Source organism: Podarcis bocagei (genome assembly GCF_964188305.1).
Source record: "Podarcis bocagei genome assembly, chromosome: Z".
NCBI lineage: Eukaryota > Metazoa > Chordata > Lepidosauria > Squamata > Lacertidae > Podarcis > Podarcis bocagei.
In genome coordinates, this window is record NC_138140.1 from 45,387,180 (window position 1) to 45,410,903 (window position 23,724).

The 23,724-nt window shown below is 42.2% G+C and overlaps 1 protein-coding gene across 6 annotated transcripts in view; it reads right to left on the reverse strand.

The window, feature by feature from the left end:
* The window catches only part of AFF2 (ALF transcription elongation factor 2), a 393,570-nt gene that overhangs the window by 11,830 nt on the left and 358,016 nt on the right, over positions 1-23,724 (reverse strand). For 3 of the 6 annotated variants that reach the window (XM_081178936.1, XM_081178934.1, XM_081178938.1), the window contains 8 exons: positions 22,198-22,360; positions 20,244-21,257; positions 17,012-17,136; positions 11,858-12,074; positions 10,594-10,730; positions 7,596-7,659; positions 3,797-3,933; positions 319-507 (listed from right to left, as the gene is read on the reverse strand). In XM_081178936.1, the coding sequence (XP_081035062.1) occupies positions 319-507; positions 3,797-3,933; positions 7,596-7,659; positions 10,594-10,730; positions 11,858-12,074; positions 17,012-17,136; positions 20,244-21,257; positions 22,198-22,360 (2,046 nt within the window). The remainder of the gene's footprint in view (positions 1-318; positions 508-3,796; positions 3,934-7,595; positions 7,660-10,593; positions 10,731-11,857; positions 12,075-17,011; positions 17,137-20,243; positions 21,258-22,197; positions 22,361-23,724) is intronic. The other 3 variants (XM_081178939.1, XM_081178937.1, XM_081178935.1) reach the window with 2 other exon arrangements.

Below are 23,724 nucleotides of genomic sequence, written 5' to 3' on the forward strand. Positions count from 1 at the left end.
GGGGCCCCTTGCTGCTCAACCGTTTCCTGTCCTGGCTTGCGAATAATAAAGTTGGGCAATTTCCTTTCCTTTCCTTCTCCCCTCCCCTCGTTCCCTGATGAAAGTGTCCCTCACCACCCACAACATTCCGCACACTTAAGCCTTCTGAAAATCAAATCATCATAGAAAAACCATTGTTCTGAGCCTTAATACAATTTCACAGGTACTTGTGTTAGAGTAAGTAATAGAGTTCAGTGTTGCGTAAGGAGGTTTTAAGGTATCCGGGCGGTCTCATTTACAAGGGAGTAATGGAGTGCAGGAGAAATGCACTGCTTTTACCGCGCTGGATCACTGCCACCCCTGTCGTCATCACCATTATGTGCTTCATATATAAAGGACCCTTTTAGTTCAGCGCTTTCTTTCTTCATTTTCTTCCTCCCCTGCCCCTTCTTGTGCTTTACGACAGCTTCTGTCATACTTGGTGGCTCAGGACAAATTAAGGTTTCGTATCCTTTGAGGATGTGCACGCTTAAAAAGGAAGGGATTTAAAGATACAATTAGTCTAAACAGCCTTGGCAGCCGTATTTCTGGCATCCTGAGTCACTGTGATGTGTTGCTCATTCTCACAAATCAATGTCATCTGCGTGCATCTGAGCCTTTGAATAGCTATAATTAGCAAAATGGATTTAAAAAAGAACCCCCAAAGGTCTGCTGGGAGGGAAGATAGCAGGAAGAGACAAGGGACATCACTTGCTTACACTGTATCTTCCAGCTCTGACAAATCCCCCCCCCCCCCCGCTTGCTCTCTCCAGGGTAAAATTGTATGTGAGGGCAACAGACTCATGGCTTTAAAATGTTATGTGCACCAATCATATGAACATAAGGAAGGCTTCTGGATCAGGCCAATGGCCCATCTAGCCCAGCATCTTGTTCTCATGGTGGCGAGCTAGATGCCTATGTGAAGCCTGAGCACAACAGTACTCTCCCCACTTGTGATTCCCACCCCCTGGCATCCAGAGTGCCACTGCCTTTACTAGTGCAGGTAGGACACAGCCTAAGTGGCTCCCTTCCACAGTGGAGAAAAAGGGCAGGTTTACATATCAGAAAAGGTGCACAAGTGGTGCGTGATGCCTCTCTGCCCACAGATTACCTCCCCACACCTGTTTCTCTGAACACTTCCAACAGCTAGGATAGCACCTGGCATTGGAGCTCAGATAATGAAATGCAACATGAAGCGAGGGGGGAAGCTGTGAACAGGGGTGAGGTTCAGCCCATCCAATGGATAGGTCTGGTTTAGTTGTGTTTTAGTATGTGATCATTCTGCTGCCCTGAAACCTCCTTTGTGATCTCCCCTTTCTGTTTAAACCAGAGCTGCACGCAAATACACATTCTGAAATATTTACAAGGCATATTATTTCCCCAAAGATAACAGCTTCTTTTCAAATCCGGTACATTTCTGCTATGTAAACAAATACTCATTCATAATGCAAAGCATGTACTATTTCCTCACTGATACTTCCCTGACATTGAATTCTTTCATGTTATAAATATACGTTTCTAAGGGGAAATCCCACAACTGCTAGGGAAAGTTGGTTCATATGCTGCGTGCACAATGCTTGGTCCTGTACATTTGGGTTGACACCTGATTTTTTTAATGGCTTGCATGTGCAGATGAATGGCCATTTCACACACTGCTCCACAGATATCACCTCAAACAATATATTTCAGTGGAATCAATTCAGATGCCAGCTAGCTTGTCAGGAAGCAACTCTGCTCCCTTAGTCCTTCACATGCTTTGCAGGGGATTCACAAAATCAAAGAATTGTAGAGTTGGTTATACTGCACAACCCTTGTGGTCCCTTTCCAACTCTACAACTCTTTGATTCTATGGTCAAACCATGGTTTGCCTATTGCAAACCATTGCAAACCACGTGAGGGGCTCATGTGCCTCCTCCTCTTCTACTGGTTCAAGGTAATCAGGGCTGATATTCCCTTATAGGGCAAGATATAGTGGCTGCAAACCATAGTTTGCCTCCACATCAGCACTGTAGTTCAAAACCAGTCCAAGGTCCTTGATGCAGAATCTACTTGAAATTCAACAGCTAAAATAATTTCAATCCAGAGAATGGTTATGATCCTCCCTCCTTTGATTTTGGTGCCTATATAAGGCCCAATCTGTAGGGTTGGATTGCTCAGTCTTTCTGGTTTGTGTCAATTTCAAAACTGTTTATCCATCAGTCCATGTTTGCATGGAAATTCTTAAATAAATTCTTAAATAAATTCTTAAATAAATTCTTAAATAAATTCTTAAATAAATTCTTAAATAAACATTTTACTACAAAATGCATATTTAAATAGCAGTTTGTCTCAGTGCAGACATTTCTAAACTTTTACACACTTTTATCTTTTACACATTTTGATATGGCTTCAGAGCTGAAGGCTGGATTGCATAATCTGGAGAAGCGTGAAATTCAAAGGGTAACTGCATTCCAATCTGCACATTGGTGTGGGAGGTGCAAATCAGATCTGTTCACATAAAAAAGCGGACTGAACGAAGATTCTCCTCCATCCTTATCTCCTCTGAGGCCTTTGGATCTGGCCAAACTTTGCCAACCTGGAGCTTTACGGCTACTGTTGCTTATTTTTATATAGATAAAGATCCATAGCTATTTTAAAGTTACGCCCTGAGCTGCCTTAAGCATTATGGAAAAGCAGGCTAGCCATATTTCCTATAAAACAAGTAAATAAATAAATGGCAATAGTTTTAATACCTGCCATGTTTCAGCTGCTATTAAAAAGTGTTCCCATATTAAGTGAGAGTTGTTGCAGTAAAGGAAATTGAATTGAAAACTGCTCTGGGGCAGAACTTATTAACTCCAGGATCTTCAAGGAAATCTCATATTTACCAGCCCATAAATAGAGCTGGGTTAACTGATCAATAGATCTATCTTTATCTCTGTCAAGTTGAATTTAGCCAAAGACTGCTGATCACACCACTACATGGGAAAGATCCTGCAAACTCCTTTTGAAATGAAGGCGTATAGTCTTTGAAATTTAGCATGCACATAAGATAAGACCCTCTTGGTTGGATTCAGACTAAGGGCTCACCCATGCTTCTGTTTGTACTGTGATTTCTAGATGTCATCCTATTCACTCTGATCACTGATTGCCTTTTTGTAAAGAAGGAAAGTTCCCCTCCTCTGCCAAACCCGTTTGACCCCCATGTAACAGCAACCACTGGAAACTGAAGCTAACAAAATTTTGGCATGCTTCTCTCAGCCAGTAATACACATCTATGCAAGTCAAAAAAAATTGTGTGCATGTGTGCATATACATGCAAAACAGGGGCTGAAAAGCTGAAACGAACTGACAAATTTCATTCTGGAACAATTTTTAACAGCCAAATTACAAACCTCTGGAAAACAGGGTTTATAACAGAGATCCCAGTGGGCTCCCTTTAATGTCTGGAATGATAAAACTATCCCTTTTAAAAGACAAGTGTCACTGCCAAATGGTGAAATTACTATGCTTTACTTCCACCCACTACATTTCAATTTTAATTTTATGAATATTGCAAATTATATAACACACACATTATAACCTCTAACGGGGCTAATTTATAAGAGCAGTGTCCATCAATTATAAATTTTCTGTGATATTAATAAAATGGCAAGAAGAACTAATTATGATGACTTCTGAGATGAAGATGCCTTGGACTAATCATTAATGAGGTCGAAATGATACTTTTAAAAAGCGTAGCAAGTTCTAATTATGAGTGAAATGAGATTATGAGAATGATCACAGGAAAGCCATTAACCTGATGAGTTCCACAGTCTCGGAGTACATAGTGTATGGAGATTTCGCCTCTAATGGATCGCGCTCCATAGCATTGCCGCACTCGATGAAGGAAAGGGCAGCGTCAGCATAATTCACCGCTTTGCCAAACTTCTCCACCTGAAAAGGGGGAAGAAGAAGCACATTCAAGATAATGCCACAGGTTTGACTTCGGGATAGGCATACACGAGCCCAATGGTTCATACATTTTTGTCAAAACCAGAGATGGTGAGCCCTTGTAGTCTTTATAGTCCCACTCCAGCAAAGAAGAGCCACAGCCCTATAGTTCAGCATCTGTAAGTGGCTTAATTGAATGGTTCTAAAGCCATGAACTTCAAAGGAAGGATCCAAGTCTTCATTCACAGGTATATCTGCATCAACTGTACACTTTTCAGCCTTATCCATGCATTCATAAGTGGCCAAAATGAGCACGATAGCTCTGTCACGCTCTTCCACATTGTCCTCTACCAGTTGGAGGGAGACTGTTTGCAGCGGGAAAGCCTCCTCTATTCTTTAACTCCTCCTCCCAAATAGGAAGCAAACAGCAAACCATATCATTTTAACCTCCCCCCCCAAACCCCCACATTTAAAACATCTGAGAAAAACTTAAAAGTCACGTATCTTCATAGCTGATAATTTTAAGGTTGCCATGAATGGTATTATACCTATCCATGCATAGGTTTTTATTTCTGCTGCTGAAGCAACAGTCAGGTCACAAACCAATGTGAAGCAAAGCCAGGTAAGTACATGAGACACCCAAGGAACATAATGAGGTTGTACTATAGAAATCATTAATCTCCTTCAAGTTGGTGGCAGCATGTTTGGAAACTGCTATGAAATGGAAGACAGCCACTGGATAAGCCCCTGAAAAACAGTATCTTTCGGCCATCAAATGTTTCAGTGAACAGGACCTTTCTTATTTTTAAAATGCCTGCTGAAAGTGAATGAGGGAGACAGCCATACTGATCTTTCAGGGTTCTAGAATGCGTGGGGAGCTTCTTTGTGTAGCAGAGGCTCCCTTTGAGTAAAGGGAGTAACTGGAACAGCAACAGTGTGTGAAGCTAGAATGCATGCACTCCCTTCTCTCTGACATTTACGCCACTTATGAATGCCTGAAGACAGCTTCTGTGTGCAGCTGATGTAGATATACACATGAACAATCATGACTTAACCACCAAGAAAGACTTAATGTATATTTGAAGGGCGGTTTGTTGATTTTGAGCCTCACCTGTGCACCCGCCTCCTTCTACATTAGGATCAGTAAAGCCCTGAGGGGAAGCCCTCTTCTGAAGACCCCTCTTCTGTAATCCTCTCCTCTCACATTGGGTGGAAATCCCTCACTGGTGCCAATGAAAAATAATGATGAAGATCAACTGGCCCTGACTTGGTGGAATGCTCTGTCACAAAAGACTAGAGCCCTGTGGGATTTGACATCTTTCCGCAGGGCCTGCAAGACAGAGCTGTTCCACCAGGCCTTTGGTTTGGACTCAGTCTGACCCTTATGTTTCCCTCCCCTTATGGTTTCGATCTATGGGGTACTTTTAAAATGAGGCTGCATTTTAAATTGCATTTTAACCTGTATTTTAAATTGTTCCCCCCCTATTATGTTTTTATTGTAATTTTATTGGTGTTAGCTGCCCTGAGCCTGGCTCTGGCCGGGGAGGGTGGGGTATAAATAAAATTTATTATTATTATTAAATTTCCCTCAAGACGAGGGGAGGAAAGTGTTAAAATCCCTCTGTGCATGTTCTGTTCCCATTATTTATCAACCACCCAAAACTGATGCAATTTGCACTGATTTTTATATAAAAAAATACAACCCTCCCAACGCTAAATGCAAAGATGACTCTAATGTCACACCTAGTTTGTCAGAAAGGTGACAGCTACTTGAGGTGACTTGATTGGACATAGAGATAACAAACTGCAGGCAAATCCAGGAAAATAAAAGGGGGGCATGTGATGAGGGCCCTGGCAAGAAAGCAGGAGGCTCAGGGATGGGGTAAAAATATAGGGTCAAATACAGGTTGTTCCTTCGCCATGATGGATACGTGAGAGGTCTGTGATGGTCATGTGAGGCTGCTGTCAAGTTGTTAAATGGTGCTTGTCTCTGCATTCCAGTCAGAGCATAGGGGATATTCAGCAACACCATGTGATGGGAAAGAGCTTCCTTCAGGCAGCAGCATGATGCACGGTGCCTTTTTGCATTAGTGCTGCATGAGAAACAGACTAAATTCTGCCAGACGCAGATAAAGGTAGCAAGATGAAAGGCTCATCAACATGCTGAGCAAATTGGACAGTAGGGAGTGGAGCACAGGGTTGGGTAGGGTGGGGTGAACAAACTGGCATGGTGTGCAGAAGCGGCCATGAGCCATTGCCTCCAACTGTTTGCTAGTGGGCTCCAAGGGGTACACAAATATTCAAGCTCCTTTAAAGGTCAAATGGCCATGGTAAGGTGCTTTTGGAAATATTCATCAATGGATAGCTATGTTTATGAGCATGCTCGCCATAGTCTGGCATCAGCAAATCAGCTCGGGTCCCCATCGTAGAACAGGCCCTTCAAGAAGTATGAATATGAGTTCAGTGATGAGCACAGGGCACAGTCCAAATTCTGAATTACGCCAGGAGCGGATCAAGGGAGGGAATGCAGCCAAGTGAGAGAGTGCCTTCTTTGCATGCAGAGAAACCCTGTTTCCACCCAAGGCACCTCCTTCCCAAGCTACAAAGGCAGCAGAGGCCAAGACCTTGGATAGTTACTGTTATGTACTGAAGTTCTCACCCTGGGCCAGCAGGGGGATACTGTAGATAGTTATGCAAATGAAGGATCGAAAGTGACGTTCAGTGACTGGATAGTTTTAGAAAGTTATTACAGTAACAAGGTATTGGAGCTCTATATAAGCAGGCTGACTGAGCCCTTCAGTTCAGTTCTGTTCCAGCTTACAAATAAAGAGCTGCTTTGGAAGAATCGCTGTGTCGTCTGAAATGTTCACCCACAACTTAAGTTACTACCAGCCAGAATAAATGCTGTACAAACAGGCTACATCTGCAATGTCCTCTTAAAGTACTTTTACACCATTCTCAACAGTAATCATAGGTTCCCCCAAATAATCCTGGAACTGTTGCTAGCAGAACCCCATTCCCCTTGCAGAGTTCCCTGGGAAGAGGGACTGGTGATAAGTCATGCCCACATCTGATCCACTGTACAGGGCTCAGAAACAGGACAACAAGCCTTCTAATATTTCCAGCTCTTTCAACAAGCTTTCCAAGTGAATATTGTTATCCCAGTTGGTATCAGTTCTGGACAGGAGGTTCTGGTCCCTTGGTCAGTTTTCCTCACTATGGTTAGATATACGTACAGTACGGTCTTATTTAAATTACAGTAATTATTTCAAAATCTGCATCTATATAGCATATTCAACGAGGGCGAATCTGTGTCCTTGTTAGTGCTCTAGCTTTGGAGAGAGATGCATTTTCCATGGGGGGTGGGCACTGCCTAAATGGCCGCCCTGCAATTGATTGGTAAATCCAACTTTGAACGGCCTGATTGCTGCCACTTGGCCAGAAGACATTATCTGGGAACACCCTGTGTTACTGCAGATGATGTGCAGATTCTGCTAATTAATGGTGCTCTGCGCCAATAATTAGAGTAATTAATTGCACACTTTAATACACCATGCAAATCTGAAGCAGCCCTCTGGCTTATCACGATACCTTTGCAGTTCTGAGCAAACTGCCTTACAAGGCGCGTGGGGGTTGGGGTTGGGAAGTAGAATGTGGAGACCTACCAGGGCATCTGCTTTGTGCTTCAGCTTCTTGGCCTCTTGCATGTAGTGATCTGCATTGCGAAGCCTGAGAAAACAAGGAGAACAAGAGTAAGCAGCAGCAGCTGTAGCAAATGAGGCTCCAGTGTCATCATCTGTTTAGAGAATGGGCACAGCAGGGTGCTGACGAGGTTGGGACCATGTGGGCACACTGGGAGGAGTGTTGGATGGGCAATATTGGTGCCCTGGTCTGGCTCCAAGCTTGCCGCTGGCCCTTCCCCACACTGTCCAGGTTAGTGATGGTGATAAAGGTGTTGGCAAGCTGGCTTCTTGGTGACATCCCTCTGTGTTAGCTGCTCCTGTTTCGTTGGCCTGGTTTAGACTTGGTTTTTACACCTGGTTAACACTTGTTTAGTTTATCATACAGAATCGCAGTGAGCTTGATCACATATGTTTTATGTGGTGAAAAACAAAATCCTCACAAATATCCTTACTTATTTATACCCTGCCTTTTTATTTGACAGGGAGTCCAGACAGCTTACAGACAAAATAAGAGAAGCTAAAAACATAGGAAAAATAAATAAAACTATTAAACATTAACAGAATTAAAACTATATATAAAAGATATATTTTAAAAAAACAGGCAGATCGTTATAAAAAAACCAGCAACACTGCACCAGGGCTTTCATGAAAAGCAGCCAGTTTCCCAAAGCCTGTTGGAATGAGAAAGTATTCACCTGCTGGCAGAAGGACAGCAAGGAGGGAGCCAGTCCAGTTTCTCTAGGGAGGGAGTTCCAGAGTCTGGGAGCAGCCACCGAGAAGGCCCTCTCCTGCATCTCCACCAAGTATGCTTGCGAGAGTGGCAGGACTAAGAGAAAGGCCTCCCTGAAAGTTATCAAAACCCAGACAGGTTTCTATGGGGGAATATGGTTTTTCAAAGAGCTTGGACCTTTGTAGGGCTTTATAGGTCATAACCAGCACTTTGAATTGTGCCTGGAAACAAACAGACTGGGAGCTAGTGTGGCATAAAAAGAAAAAGGAAAGGAAACAAATTGTTCATCGATACACATGGCTGTACTATGTTCTAGGTAAAGATTAAGTGGTTTTTAGCTGATGTCTGAAGCTTAATACCGACAGGACTTGTTGCCTTGATCAGTTGTTTTTAATTATTCCAAGAAACTATTGCCCTCGTACATGACTTCCCAGTCCTGTTTCATCCTTGTCACCTTATCATGAAGCAGGCTAGGCTGAGAGTGTGACTGGCCCAAGGGCACTTGATGAGCTTTCTGGCTGAGCTGGGTCCCCTTTGTTCTTCTCACCTGACAGTGTGCCCACTATCTGATACTGAATCTCCCTTGATTAAGATCCAAAACATATAGACAAACAATGGTTTACTGTCATGATCTAACCCTGCCCCCTGGAGAGAGACACTGATGAGACCTAGAGATGCCAGAGAGCCTTGAGGCATGAGGGAATTATTGCAACCACGGCTTGTTCAATGCAGATGTAATGCTTAACCGTGGTTAAGACAAATAATATTTAAAAACTCATGCCTCAACAAATAAGCTCTCTTCCTGGCTTGCAGCCAATTATTAACCACTGTTTAGGTATTTAGATACAACGCTTCACTGCAGTTAAGTGGAAGCCATGGCTAAGCCTTATGTTTGTAGAATGCTCTTGTATGTCAAATATCTGATAAAAAGCGCTGACTGGTTTCCAGGATGAGAAGCACCCATTTATTTTTGCTTCTTTCAGTCTTATCAGTGCTAAGCTGCTGGATGCAAAGAAGTGATTGATGAGCTGGCTGCAAAATGGCTAACTGTGGAAACCAGGAGCCCAAAGGGGCCTATTAAACTTTGCTGAACAGAAGGAAAAGAGAAACAATTCAAAGTGATTAACCGTAACAAGGTTCCATTAGAAAAGCTAAAATGTAAAATTATGCAACAGGAAAAAGAGAAGACGTATATAGTTCTAACATGATGGTCAAGCTAAAATTCCACACAAATACCTAAATGAGGATACTGGCAATAGTGGTAATGCAAAAGGGTATATGTTTAGTCCCTGGAATCTCCAGTTAGAAGAGGCACAGGGAGAGAAGATGAGACATAGCCTTAAGGGCAAAACTAGTCATGATGCTAGTTGCAGGAATACTCTGAGTGTGCCTAGTTTTTGTAGTTTAAATAGTCATTGTGGTGGTCATGGAAAGATTGAGGCTATGGACCACATGGAGGGGTTTGATCAAGTATGAGGAAGTCTTGACCCTGCAGATTTTGCTTAACTACAACTCACCATCTTCCTTGGCCATTAGTCATGCTGGCTGGGGCACCAAGTCCTAACGAATTCAGTGGAGCTTACTTTCAGTTAAGGGCACACATAGGATTGCCATCCTAATCCACTAAGGTTCTAATTATGTCAGGTTCTTATACTCAAACATAGGAGATCTCTAACGTTTTGCCTCCATCAATATTTCCCAGCTACTATCTATATATCAGCTCTTTGGAAATACAGATGTTCCAAACATCTCAAGAACTGTAACTGAATTCTTGCAACATGTGCAGTAAGAATTCCTCAGGCATTAAAATATTTCTTAAGTTATAAAGTGTAGCAAGGAAAATCAGGGTGGTGCCCTCTGGATGTTGTTGGACTACAAATCCCATTAGCACCAGCCAGCATAGCCAATGGATTCAGGGATGCTTAGATTTGGGAAGGACCATACCTTGCATGTAGGAGGTCCCAAGTTCAATCCCTGGCATCTCCAGGTATGGCTGGGACAGGCTCCCTGTCTGAAACCCTGTAGAGCTGCTGCCAATCAGAGTCTGATTCAGTATAAGGCAGATTCCTGTATTCCTAAGAGCTGGAGTCCAGCAACAAATCCAGAGGGCACCATGTCAGATGCTGCTGGAGTTACAGGCAACTCCCACATTTTCTTAGAGTCTGTGCCTCAAATCTAGGCAATTGCAGGGCTCTGCCAATTTAAAGCATGAACAAGAAATGGCTACGTAGGTTTGCTCTAACTACTTACGTATCATCAAATGTTATTTTAGGTCTCCTTGGATCACGATTCCCATTGGTGAAGGCAGGAGTGGCAGGCCAGATGCTACTCTCTGGGTGGCTGGTGTCGGGCAGAGCATTTGAGGACCTGCTGTGGGAATCTTCCTCCTGCAGAAAGTGATTTTTAATTAGCGGCTTTGGTTTTCGTGCTAATAATATCTCTAGATGTCGTGTTAAGCAAGTTTGTGTGTCTCGAAATTAAAACCAAGGCACATATTTTGCATCTCGCAGCCCTTATGTCACAAGTCAAGCTCAATAGATTAATTAAGAACAAGCAGCTACATATTGCTCACACGCACGGTATCATTAACACCCACTTCTAGGAAGGTGTAATGTCAGCATGGACGCCTTGTAGCATCGCTTGCTTATTAAAATAAAGTGGAAAGAAGATGAATGGCAAGTGAAAGACTCACAGGATCCGATGATTAGGGCTGGAACTGGGGATAAGCAGTGGGACGGCCGCTGAAAAATAATTCACAAACTTCCTCCCCTACACATTTAAATCAACATCCATTAAAATAATGACTTAATTCTATTAAATTGCTATAGGACATTACAAAAAAGCATGCCCAGCCCGAGGCATTTTGCTTCCTGGGGTGAAGGACAATCTTCCCCTTGCAATTTTCCACATACAAATGCTGACCCGGGTTTTTTCTTTCTTTCCATTTTTGCAAAACTGAGCAAGGGTGAACTTACTGGTGGTGACCCTTTCCCCCCTTGTGGATGCCAAATGGCGGTTAACACTTCCACCCCTACTGCCCCTCTCCCCGAACAACATTACACCATGATATAGTGCTGCTCTAATGGGGAGGGGAGCCAGTGGGGAAATGGTAGCAGCTGGTGGAGGTCAATATTTTCCCCTCCCACCTTGGAATGATCACTGTTGCAAAACGGGCATAGTAATAAAGGGAAGTAAATTCTGCACTTCCCCCCTTGCAACCCTTTGCCAAAAAGTCTCCCCAAATTTGCCCCCAAGTTTTCCCTGGAACACTTTCAGCCCATCATTGACTCTGTTTGGCCAACCTGTAGCAAACAGTATAGATCCTATTTGGACATCCCCCCAACTCCCATCAGCCACACAGCCATCATGGCCCACAGTGAGGGATTATGGGAGCTGGAATCCATCAACATCGGGAGAACGCCATATTGGCTACTCTGGGGACAGGGCATGGCGGAGCAATAGTTTGCTCTGGTACAAGGGAATCCCTGTTCTTGAGTGTCCCTGAGTGACTTACACAGCTCCCCTTTGTGCTAGAAGCGGATTTGTTCTCATTTTTCCGGTGTTTGGAGGAGGTGCTGGCCTGCAAGGGATTTGAGAGGTTGTTCTCTTGGCCAAAGGAGCTGCCACTGCTGCTGCTCCGCCGGGCTGCCGTCTCATTGAGCAGAGGAGACAACGGGGGTGGAAACAGCTTCTCTTCCCTTTTCTTTGTTGCCTTTTTCGCTGAGCTGGTGCTGCCAAGCGAGAAAGAAGGACCTGTTGTTATAACCTGGGATGCGTTGACACCGGCAAATTCCAGCCAGATTCTTTCGTGCCTCCTGTTGAGTCAACAGGAGCTCCTGCTGGTCAAGTTCTGGGCCCTGGGTTTCCAAGAGTTTCCTGAAGCTGCTGCTGCTGCTATTGCAGCAGCAGCAGCAGCTGCATTGAGAAGGCACATGTGTACCTTCCCCGCGAATGTCAGGTGACAGTGCTGTGCGTAAGTGCTTGCTCTACATAGCTGAGGCACTCCAAAAGTATGCCCTGCAACTTGGGTCCATCCAAAATGGCTAATATAGTAATTGCTCTTCAGAGGCTCCAGTTGGTGCAAAACACTGCAGCTAGATTGCTGATGGGGGACAGATGATTGCCAGCACATTAGTCCAGTGCTCGAAATCTTGCACTGAACGCCCATCCACTACCAGCCCAGGTTTAAGATTCTTGTATTAATTTACAAGGCCCTTAACAACTTGAGTCCAGGTTACCTCAGGGGCTGTCTTAACCCTTATCTCCCTGCCAATTTTTTTTTTTTTTTTTGGGGGGGGGGAGTCACTGTTAGCGATTCTCCATGGCTCAGGCACACAGTTTGTACCCAACAGGAACAATTTGCTCAATATTGTGGGTCCAGTTTTATGAAACTTTATTCTAGTTGAGGTTAGAAAGGCCCCCTTCTCTGTTGAACTCCTGGCACTTACTGAATCCTTTTTTGTTTTTTTCATTCTAACGGGCATTTTAATTGATGTTTGAATTTATAGTTTTAACCGTTGTTTTTTGGTATTGCGTTTTTGTAAGCTTCTTAGAGGCTATTGTGGTTAAGCAGCATAAAAATTGTTTCAGTAAATGAATAAATGATCTAGTGCCTTGGAAATGTTTTCCCACCACCCCTAGGGGGGAAAAAGACTGACATTTAAACCTTAGATGTAAAAAGAAAAAGAAAAAAAAGGAGAGGCAAATATACCCAGCTGATTTCTTAACATGTTAATTTGACCATGGATTTTATTATATTATTATTATTATTTTAGTTACTGCCCTAGTCCAGTCAATGAAGATTACTTGAATTTTAATTTTTCCTTAGACAACTCATATTGCATTCTACAGCCATTTACTTTTCATGATTATTGACTCAAATTTTCAATAGCAAATTAAGTCAACAAGAATTTATGTCTCCCTCTTAGTCAATTTAAGTCAGTGTCAGGCAGTTATAGATTTACAATACCTCAAAGCAACAAATCAAAAAGGAACAAGGAAAGCAAAGCAGCTTGATTTCTCGATTGGGGGAAATTCAATGGCCTCAGCTGGCAGCATGCTTCCCGAGCTTTCGCAATAGTAGCATCTATTCCAGTTATTCCCTAATTGTGGCCATTAGCAAATTAAAAACCAGTTTCATCAAAATGGGCATTTAATTGCCCTTCTTCCTCACATGTTTTATCTATCTATCCATCTATCCGATTCTTAGCTAAGAATACATATTCAAGAGAACTGAGTGCAAAATAATTTGCTATGGCAGGGGCAACAGCTTGGTGGTAGAGCACATCCTCTGCATGCAGAAGATTGCAGTTTCAACCCCTGGCATCTCCAGGGAAAGGTCACTGCATGAAAACATGGAGAGCAGCATCTGGTCGGTGTAAAAATGCTGACCTGGATGGATCAAGAGTCTGACTGGGTGAAATGTAACTTCCCATGTTCAACTTGCTTTAACCAGACCTTTGTAAGAGGAGGTTGAAAGTGTGGCAAAGAATAGATTTCATTTAACCTTTCCAAGTATGTCTGTAGATGAGGGAAGGGTTTCTAATCTGTGTGAGAAACTCCTAAACCCTAATTCTCATGTTGTCCCACAGTCCTTTGGGTGGATCCCAAACCACTGCAGTAGCATCTGAATAATGGAATCACAAAGTGTAGGAAGCTCCTGTACCCCATTAGCATTTTATCTCTCTGGGGATGGTAAGTTCAGAATCAAAGAATCATGTAGTTGGAAGGGACTATCACTGTCATCTAGTCCAACCCTTCTGCACTGCAGGAATCTCTTGCCCAGTGTGGGGCTTGAACCCATGACAAGGAGATCAAGACTCTCGAGCCTGTTGCACCTACTGAGCTATCTAGCTTGGACATGAGCAGCCTTTAGATTTTTCCACTCCCTGTGATTTTACTATTCAAATATCACTTGAGCAGCATGGGAGCAGAGGGTGCATTTAGGGCAATATGACTGGTTCTGCTGTACTGGGGACCAAGTCTAGGGGACGCCACAGGGTGTCTCAACTCTGATGAACTGAACTGAGCAGAATGGAAGGTGAGAGGCAGGGAGGACACCAAATCTGGACCTGGCACAGGGTGCTGTTGGAATTTGAAAGACCAAAGTCTGCCCCTGATGGGAGACATCTATGAATAATTATTAATTCATATTTTATTGGTGGAGTCTATGCTATATTTCTTTGCATTTTTGGCTATAAAATGTGTGTGCGCACACATAAAGTTTCTTTTATAATGATCTCGTTGTGTTTTATATAGAGCACTTAGGGATTTCACATATTATTGGCATATAAGTATTATTAATAAAAAAACTGCAACAGTAATTAAAAAGAAGAGATAACTACATTGGATTGGTTCCTTAGCATGGGAGTAAAAGATGAGTAAATAGTCTGATTTGGTTTGCCCAGAGATAACATTAATCCAGTTAGGAATTGAATCCTTGCAAAGTGTAGGGCTGTGCAGAGAGCTAGAAACTGTGGTTCTGAGACTAAGAAATAACAGTAAACAAAAGAAGAACCTGAAGATGAATATTTGTGAGGTCCATGAGCATGGAGAGTAAGCACTTCACGTTGCTGACAATGTCCAGCAATTGCTTTAGAAGTGTCCACCTATTAATTTACTCTGCATTCCTGCTCTCAATTTGAATTGATTTTATTTGCCCACAATGACACCATCGTATAGCACTGTGATGGGAGCACATTCACTACATCCTCCCAATTGGCTGAGGACAACCATCTGACTTGTCTATGAAGGGAAAAGTTATTGTGAACCGTCCTCCCCAACAATTGTACTGAAGCTGCAGCAACCAGTGAAAAGAGTGGTTATTTTCACAATTATATATATTGGAGAAATAGCTCAACCTACTCTGAAATGGCTATCATTTGTTCGAAAATAAAAGTGGGGGAATAGTCAGTGTAGCCCATTATAATAATCTCAGCAAAGTCACTTTGCTGCCAGATATTCCATATATTCTTTTTGGTGGATATTCTTGATTCCTTGCTTTAAACTTTTGTATTTGTGTGCTCCTCTGGGACTAAGTTATCGAAGTGGATTGGGTTAAATTTTAACTTGGAAGAGATTAATAATAAACTGCAATGTGATCGTGGTCTTAGTTAAATATATGAGTTAAGAAAGTTGAAAAATTTTGCTTGGCAACTAGGAGCATCTGGGATCAGGGGAATGGAAAGCTAGCATAGGGGAAATAACTATTGATGAGCACAATTATATTTTAACAGAAGATACCAATGGTTTCAGAGCTCTAAGGAATCAAATTAATGACCTAGAAAACAAGCTCAAATTAAGAAACATCAGGTTGGGGGTAGATCCCTAAGGCTTGGAGGCAGGAAATAAAAGATTCATAAAAAATAATGTAAGTGTTAGAGAAAGATAAACTTATGTGTTTGAAGAAATGCCACGGAGAAAATTTGTATCATTTTAAAATGCATCTAACACCATGCAAACTATCAGTGTCTTTTTCAGACTTGAGAAATGGGGGATTTAAATATTGTAACTCTGAACTGTTGTCATTAAGTGGAAATAGTAATTACATAGACATAAGCGAGTTTGGGAACTGGTTGATTTGGTTCACAGTGGGTTTAAAGGAGATGATTTACCTGTTAATTGTGGGATTATTTAATAACGCAAATATCTTTGCTATAAGTCCAAAGTAAGGGCTTTAAAATTAATAAAAGGATAAAGCTGGGCACACGAGGTGGGGGATATTGATCCCTCCCACATGATGCTTGTAGTAATAGTTATGTATAGTATTAAGAATTGCCTCAACGAAGAGAGATATGGGAAAGAAGGGTCAACATGACTGGTAATGAGCTATATTGGTTTTGAGCCATTTTTAACTGGGACATCAGTTGAAGGTTCAAAAAGGTATTCATTCTCTTAAGTATTTTGATACTTAACAAATTATAAGGGTGTTCTTCCTTGTGCACGCTACAAACAGGGAACATGAACAACGCGACTGAAATGTTGCACCCATATTGTATATACACTATTCAGAATATTTGCAAAACTGTTGCTGACTCAGGGATTGGGAACCTCTGGATGTCTGGATGTTTTGGACGATAACTCCCAGCGTCCCTGACCATTAGCCATGCTAGCTGGGGCTGATGGGACCAAGTCCAAAAAGATTAACCCAATTAACATGAACAGTTTCAAATAGTTTAAGGAATTCCCACAATCCTCTCCTTAGCATTCTGGTTAGAAAGACAGGCAGCTCAAGAAATTCTTGTCACCTATAAAAGTATGCAAATTGCACTCCATTAGTGTAAGACAGAAAAGTCCACTGCGGCCATAAAGAGATGTTATAAGATTATTTTGTATAACAGGAATATTTAGGGCTGGCCCAACACTTCTTGCAGCTGAGGATGAACAGCAATCCACACACACACACACACACACACACACACACACACACACACTCACACTCATAGTGCAAAGGTACCCAAGGCTGGCCATGAGACAATCACACAAGCACCTCTATTATTATTTTTGGCCATTTCATGACACACAAAGCCCGCTGACTGAGACAGCAACTTAATTCAGCCTAATGGTAAAGCTGACCCTATTGGTAAATGGTAAGGAGAGGCTTCCCTATGACAACTGGATCTGAACAACCATGCTGTAAAGGACCATCTTAATATTAGGAATAACTTACTCTTTAGTACTTGGTACTCTGTGGTTGGGTATTGGGGAGATGCAGGGTGGAAGCGAACACATTGCAGCAGCCTCCTCCAGACGCTGTTTCTTGTTTTCACCAAGCGTGTCTTGGTTTTCAGACTGCTTCAACCACAAAAACAAAAACCAGTCAATTATGACAAAATCTCATAACACCAACATTACCAACCATTGCAGAATGCAAGAAATCACAATGAATCTCTCAAGTAACTTTAAGCAAGGTTGCATCCAGACAGGTGGTTTCGGATTGGTCAAAAAATACTTTTTTAAAAAATGCAATTTCCTCCTACACTGGTGAGAAATTAATTACCAAGCCACACTTCTCAAACCAATATACAAGCCGAAACTCAAGTTATGAATTCCTGCATGTCTCTGAAATTTGTGGTGCAGTTCTCCGAGTCTGCACAAAATTGCATATATTAGTGTATATAAAAATGCACCATATTTGGGGAAACTGTTTGTATATTATTCTTGCACCACCACTTTGTTTTTGTTTATTAAGCTTTTTATATCAATAAAAGTGTGTATATTAGTTATAACTGCATACAAAATGTGTATCTTAGGAGAAATTTGTACTGATGCTGATGAATTTTCATGATATAAAAATTACAGACGATTTGTTCCTGCCTACATCTCTTTCTTGGCAAAGAGTCAGCATTTTGTGACTCAAATGCATCCTTATCAGTATTGCATATATTGAAGAGGAGGGCACACAGGCAAGTGGCACCTTTATTAAAGAGGCTCAAAGAGAGCAAGCTATGCAGCCAAAATTCTGCTTGAACCAAACATGCCAAGTGCCTGAGAGTTGAACTCAAGCACTTCCTTGTTTGTCAAGCCAGGAAGACCAAGCTGCAACACAGGCTTCAGAGATAGATGCAACCAACACTAACAGCACCACATCACTCCCATATTATTCTGTGAAACAGACCAGGGAGATGGTGGTTTGCAAACTCATTTCACTGCTAGTACAGGGTTGGAGCCATGCCTTTTGCTTGGATTTCTTCTCCTTTACACAGTTCTGAAGCTGGCATTCTTAGAAGACAAATGGTAGTGATGGCTGACATCACATTTGTGGGGATTTACACCCCCCCCTTTAAACACCATGAAACTGTTTGGACTCTGATACCAGAAATAGAGCTGTTTCAGGCAAAGGGGGTGGGAGGGGATGGAGATCCTTCAGACTCTGCAAATACTCATTTTTTGATATAAAACCCCTGCTTCCTTTCTAACAAACAAATTTCAGTTTGAAGCATGCTGTCATATCCCACACAACAGGATGCCCCTGGGCAAAAATAACATAGAACACATGATAAAGCATTGTCGTTCGAATCACAATAGATTCCACTTTACAGGTAGTTGTTGCAGAAAGGGAGGACTGCGAGTTAAGTGAATGGCATTTTGATAAATCACAGCTGTTTATGTAGGAAAACCCACATACTCTCAAGGCATAATTCGGCAACTGTACCCACATACTCTCAAGGCATAATTCGGCAACTGTACCCACATACTCTCAAGGCATAATTCGGCAACTGTCAGAGAAAAACAGCGAAACCTCTGCTGGTTTTGATGGAGGCATTGCCCATTTAATTTGGAGCCAAATCTGGGCTCGATTCTTTGGGCACTTAAAATATATCAGCATCGGGCAAATCCCAGAATAGACATTTTATAGTCTTTTCTATAGTTCACCTCTCACCTAGAAAACTAAGGAGAGCCCTGTTGTATTGGACCAAAGACTTATCAAGTCCACCATAGACACAAGGTCCATGACTAGTAGCCACTGATAGACTAACTCTCCATGAATTTGTCAATTTCCATTTTAAAGTTGGTCGCCGTCCCCATCAGTCATTTCCCCTGCTTGATGGACCATAATTCCTAAATTCCCATATTTTATTTTTTTAAAAAGTAACTTTCTAGCAGTTGTAGAACCTGACATTTGAAGTCTTTCCTTCTGCCTGCTCTGAAGCTCTGAGCATTCAGCTTCATTGGATACCTAGGGGATCTAGTAATGTATGAAAGGGAGAAAGACCTCTTTCTATTCACTTCCTCCACATCATGAATAATTTTATCATGTCCCCTGCCCCCCAAACACACATTTACTCTAAACCAGTGGTTCTCAAAGGGTGTGGTGCACCACCCTGGTGTGGAACGGGATGGAAAGTGTGATGGGAAGATTCAAGGACAATCAAACTGTGTCGCAACACGTTAGTGTGTTGGGTGCAATGTGTAGGTGTGTTGCTAGAATGCTCTTATAAGGGGTTAGTTTAACTTCTGGTTTGCTAGTAAAACTGAATTACTGTGTTGCAAAATGATGCATGTCTAAAAAGTGTGTCACCAGCATGAAAAGTTTGGAAACTTCTGCTTTAAACTTTTCAGGGTAGTATAGTATAGCATAGTATCAAAACAATTTTCTTTTTATTTGCAGAATATGGTTGAATATCTTTTCAAAATGAGAGAAAGTGTCAAGCTCTCACCTCTCACTGAGTTTGTATACATACTTAAGCTACATATATAAGATGCTCGTTTATAATTATATTTCGGGAACGATCCATAATTCATCGAGCTGCATTGTTTCATACTTTCAGGAAGTCCCCATGAAGATATTACATAGTAGTTGTGTTATATGCTTTAAATCAAGCACTGATAGGAGTTGTTTCTTTTTGTTTTCCAGTGCATCTCTTATCAGTTAAAAAAAAAATTAGTAGGGAATGAGCAAATTTTTATTCTGAAGGTGTGGCCCAGAGAATATGCTAAACCAAAAAGAAAAAAAAGGGGGGACACTCAAACATTGCAACCTTTATTATTTGTCTGCCATCCTTCCTGCATGACAGCAGATACATTGGGATGGTGGTGGTGATGGTGGGGTAGCTGAGTGAGGCACTTTATGGGCTAATAGCCGTAAATAAATGAATGAATGAGGCACTTACCTGCAGAACACTACGTCATGTATGGATTGTGCTCCCCCCCTTTTTTTTTTACTATACTGATTACTTTGAGTCTGACTGATGCTTTAATGTATTTTAAAATATTTTGTTGCAAGCCGCCCAGAGTGGCTGGGAAAACCCAGCCAGATGGGCGGGGTATAAATAATAAATTATTATTATTATTACAGTCACCTCACTATTTATCTGGAAACTGAAGTGGCAAATAACTGCAAGCCTGGAGAGAGAGAGAGAGAGAGAGAGAGAGAGAGAGAGAGTTTGTGTTTGGTTTACCTTGTGCTTCCTCTTCAACTTAGGGTTGGGTTTTTCGGGCGCTGGTGTTGGGGACTCTCGTGACTGTCGCCTGTGCTTCGTGTTGGCCTCCCAGGGCTCCATTTTCCTGGGTATGGCCTCGAAGACACTTTGATTGGAGGCCTGAGAGATTAGATCCAGGTCTATCTTCACCCAGAGGTGCCTGCGCCCTTCAAACTCTCTTAGGGGAGATATGGGTTCACTCTGCAGAAGTTGTATTGGGGATAGAAGCTCCTCCAAGTCATTGCTTTGGTCGACGGACACATTGCTGCTGTTGCTTGTTAGGCTGCTGACACTGAGAACGTTGCTGCTGGAGTTCTTGGCTTTGGTGCCACTGCTGGGGCCACTGCAAGATGGCAGGTTCTTGCCTTGTAAGCTTTCTTCCTGGTCGGTGTTTGAGTCGGATGTGGAGGAATCTGTTTCCACAAATTCCCGAGACTTGGGAACTGTTTTGCCAGGGCCTCTATACTTCTTCTTCTCGGGTGCTGGCCCTGTGGTCATTCTTGGCTCTTTACGTGGAGCAGTCTTTCCTGCAGTTATTTTTGGGCGGACTTTTGGCTGCTCTTGGGTTTCTTGTGTTTCCTTCTCTTTGGGTGTGCTGGTAATATTTGGTTTGGTCCAATTGTAGTCTTCTACACTGGAAGTCCTTTCTATCTTTTTGGGTTGCTTTTTCCCGGTAGTCCTTTGGGTGGTGGGTTCATTGTGAGCTGGTGATTTCTGCTTGGAACTCTTCACCTCTGGCGGAGCTTTCTGGGCAACGCGGGGTTTGGCTTTCTCTGAAACAGGGTTACGGAGCGCCCTGTCTTTGGAATCAGTCAGAGGCAGGGTGCTAGCCGCTTTCCCTTTGTTTTGTCCTTCAGCCTGTGAGTTGCTCTGAGATTGAGAGCTGCTCTCACCATGACTCTCATGCTGCTTGCTGATGATCATTTTGTTGTGGGGATTGACTTTATTTAACCACTTCACCAACTGCCATTTGTTTGCTGAGGGAGGTTCAGGCTGCAGAAGGATGAAAGAAGGAGAAATCTTGTTTCTGAAAAGGTACCAGCTTTTCTGGTAGCAAGTCTGAACCTGAGCAACATTCCTCACCCTGCGCCATCAACTGGCAACCCCAAGTGAATTGCATTATTGCTCTAAAAGCTTAAGAGGTTTAAACATTTGCAAAGAGATGTGAATATTTGCAAAGACCATGTCTGATCATCATAGTCACCATATATACTAGGAGTCAACTCATTTCTCTGGCCTGGTTCACATGTAACACTAAGCCATGGTTGATAAACGAAGGTTTACTGAACCATAGTTTAAACTGATCAGCTGAAGCCACCCCAACAATTTACACTGACCATAGCTTAACATTACCTGTGGGCCGAGACTCTTAGTGGTGGCCCAGAAGTAGCCAAAGTGGAGGGAGGAGAGAAGGGGTGGGGGTTGAGGTGGAAATTATCAGCAGGTTTGGGGGGAAATTCTGAATTTGAAGAAATACAAAAAAAAAAAAAAACTTTGATAAAAAAATAATCCTAAGAGGGAGCACCTCAAAACAGCCTCAAAACATGGTTGAACATGCTCAGTGGCCATGGAATGCTTACAGGTGAGAAGGAAAATCAGAAGGCAGAGAGTGTATCATTTTGCTGCAATGTTTCATTTCAGGTCCCAGATGTATAAATGAATGAAATGAAATATAAATGAATTTTGGAGGGGAAGGGCGTCAGACCTTTGGTTTTTACCTCAGGCTTTCAACTGCATGATTAAGTTTTTACCTCTGGCATTCCTCTGTGGGCATGGAACGCTTTCTGACTGTTCGGGGAGAAAGGACAGCCAGAAGACAGAGGGAATGCGGTGGAACATTACTTTGCTGCAATTTTTTGTTGCAGATCCCATATATAGAGAGATTTTGAAGGGTCACACTTTTGGACCTTGGGATTTGGTTTGTTTGTTTTACCTTTGGTGTTTCATTGCGTGGTTCTTTGTTGCATTCGCTGTCGCTGGAGCTGGTTTCACTGTCTGAATCAGACTCCGAGCTGCTTTCAGATTCACTGGAGCTCCCAGAACCTCCACTGGAATGTATTAAGACTGGGTTGTGTGCTGCTGGCGACACAAGGCCACTGCAAATAGAAAAAGACACATACTGGCTGTTAACGTTTCTGAGGAGACACCAGGTTGTCACTACTTCTGCTCTGGTTGATTTTAAAGGTACGTGAATTTCTCATTCAGCTCTGACTCCCAGTTGACTCGGAAAAGAGAGTTTCAACAGAAATAATTCTGGGAAGTCAACTTTGCCTTTATCCAACTAGCTCACTACCCCATATTTATTTACTTTGCTTTTGAATTGCTTCCCTTGAAACAATAAGCAATTAAAAAGAACCCCCCCCATAAAAATATAAACAATAAGAACTAAACATGTATGCAAGCTGATTACATCCAACAGTGAAAATGAGTTGGATGACTTCACATCCAACGCAGATAGAATCTGGGATAAGAAGGTGCAGAAAGTTCTCCTCCCTCCTCAATCCCCACAACAACCCAGTGAAGTAGTGTTAGGCTGAGAGGCACTGACTGGCCCCTCAAGGTCACCCAATAAGCTTCACGGCTGAGTGAACGGATGCTAAAGAAAGAGGTGGATTTGCCCTGCCAGACCTTAAACTTTATTATGAATCAGCTGCTTTTTGTTGGCTGAGAGAATGGCTGCTTCTTGAAAATACTGAAGTGTTGGATTTAGAAGGTTTTAACAATGTATTTGGATGGCATGCATATTTGTGGTATGATAAGGTAAAAGCACATAAAGCATTTAAAAATCATATTGTTAGAAAAGCATTGTTTAATGTTTGGATAAGATATAAGGATTTGTTAGGGGGAAAAAACCCAAGATGGTTGTCACCAATGGCACAGAAAAAACTCAATATGGAGGCCAAATGGCCGAAATATTGGGAAATTCTGGAACAAGATGGAGAGAGAATAAAATTGCAGAGCTTTGAAAAACAAAGTGCGAGATTGCTCCATTACTATCAAATAATGGAGGCATACAAATTGGACAAAAAAGTTGGTTTCCAGGTGGAAAAATCAAAATTGGAAACAGAATTGTTAGGTCCAAAAACTGTGAAATCAGCTATGATTAAATGGGCACAAGATGTTGGACATAACACAATGATGGCTGACTGGGAACGGTTATGGACCACAGGTATGAAATTTATGGCATGTAATGCCTTAAGAGAAAATTTAATGAAAATGATTTATAGGTGGTACATGACACCAGTTAAGCTTCAAAAAATCTACCATTTGCCCGATAATAAATGTTGGAAATGTAATGAGACTGGAGGTGCATTCTTTCACCTTTGGTGGACATGCCCGGCGATTAAGGCATTCTGGGAGATGATTTATAATGAAATGAAAAGGGTATTTAAATATACCTTCCTTAAGAAACCAGAGGCCTTTCTCCTGGGCATGGTCGGCCAATTGGTGTTAAAGAAGG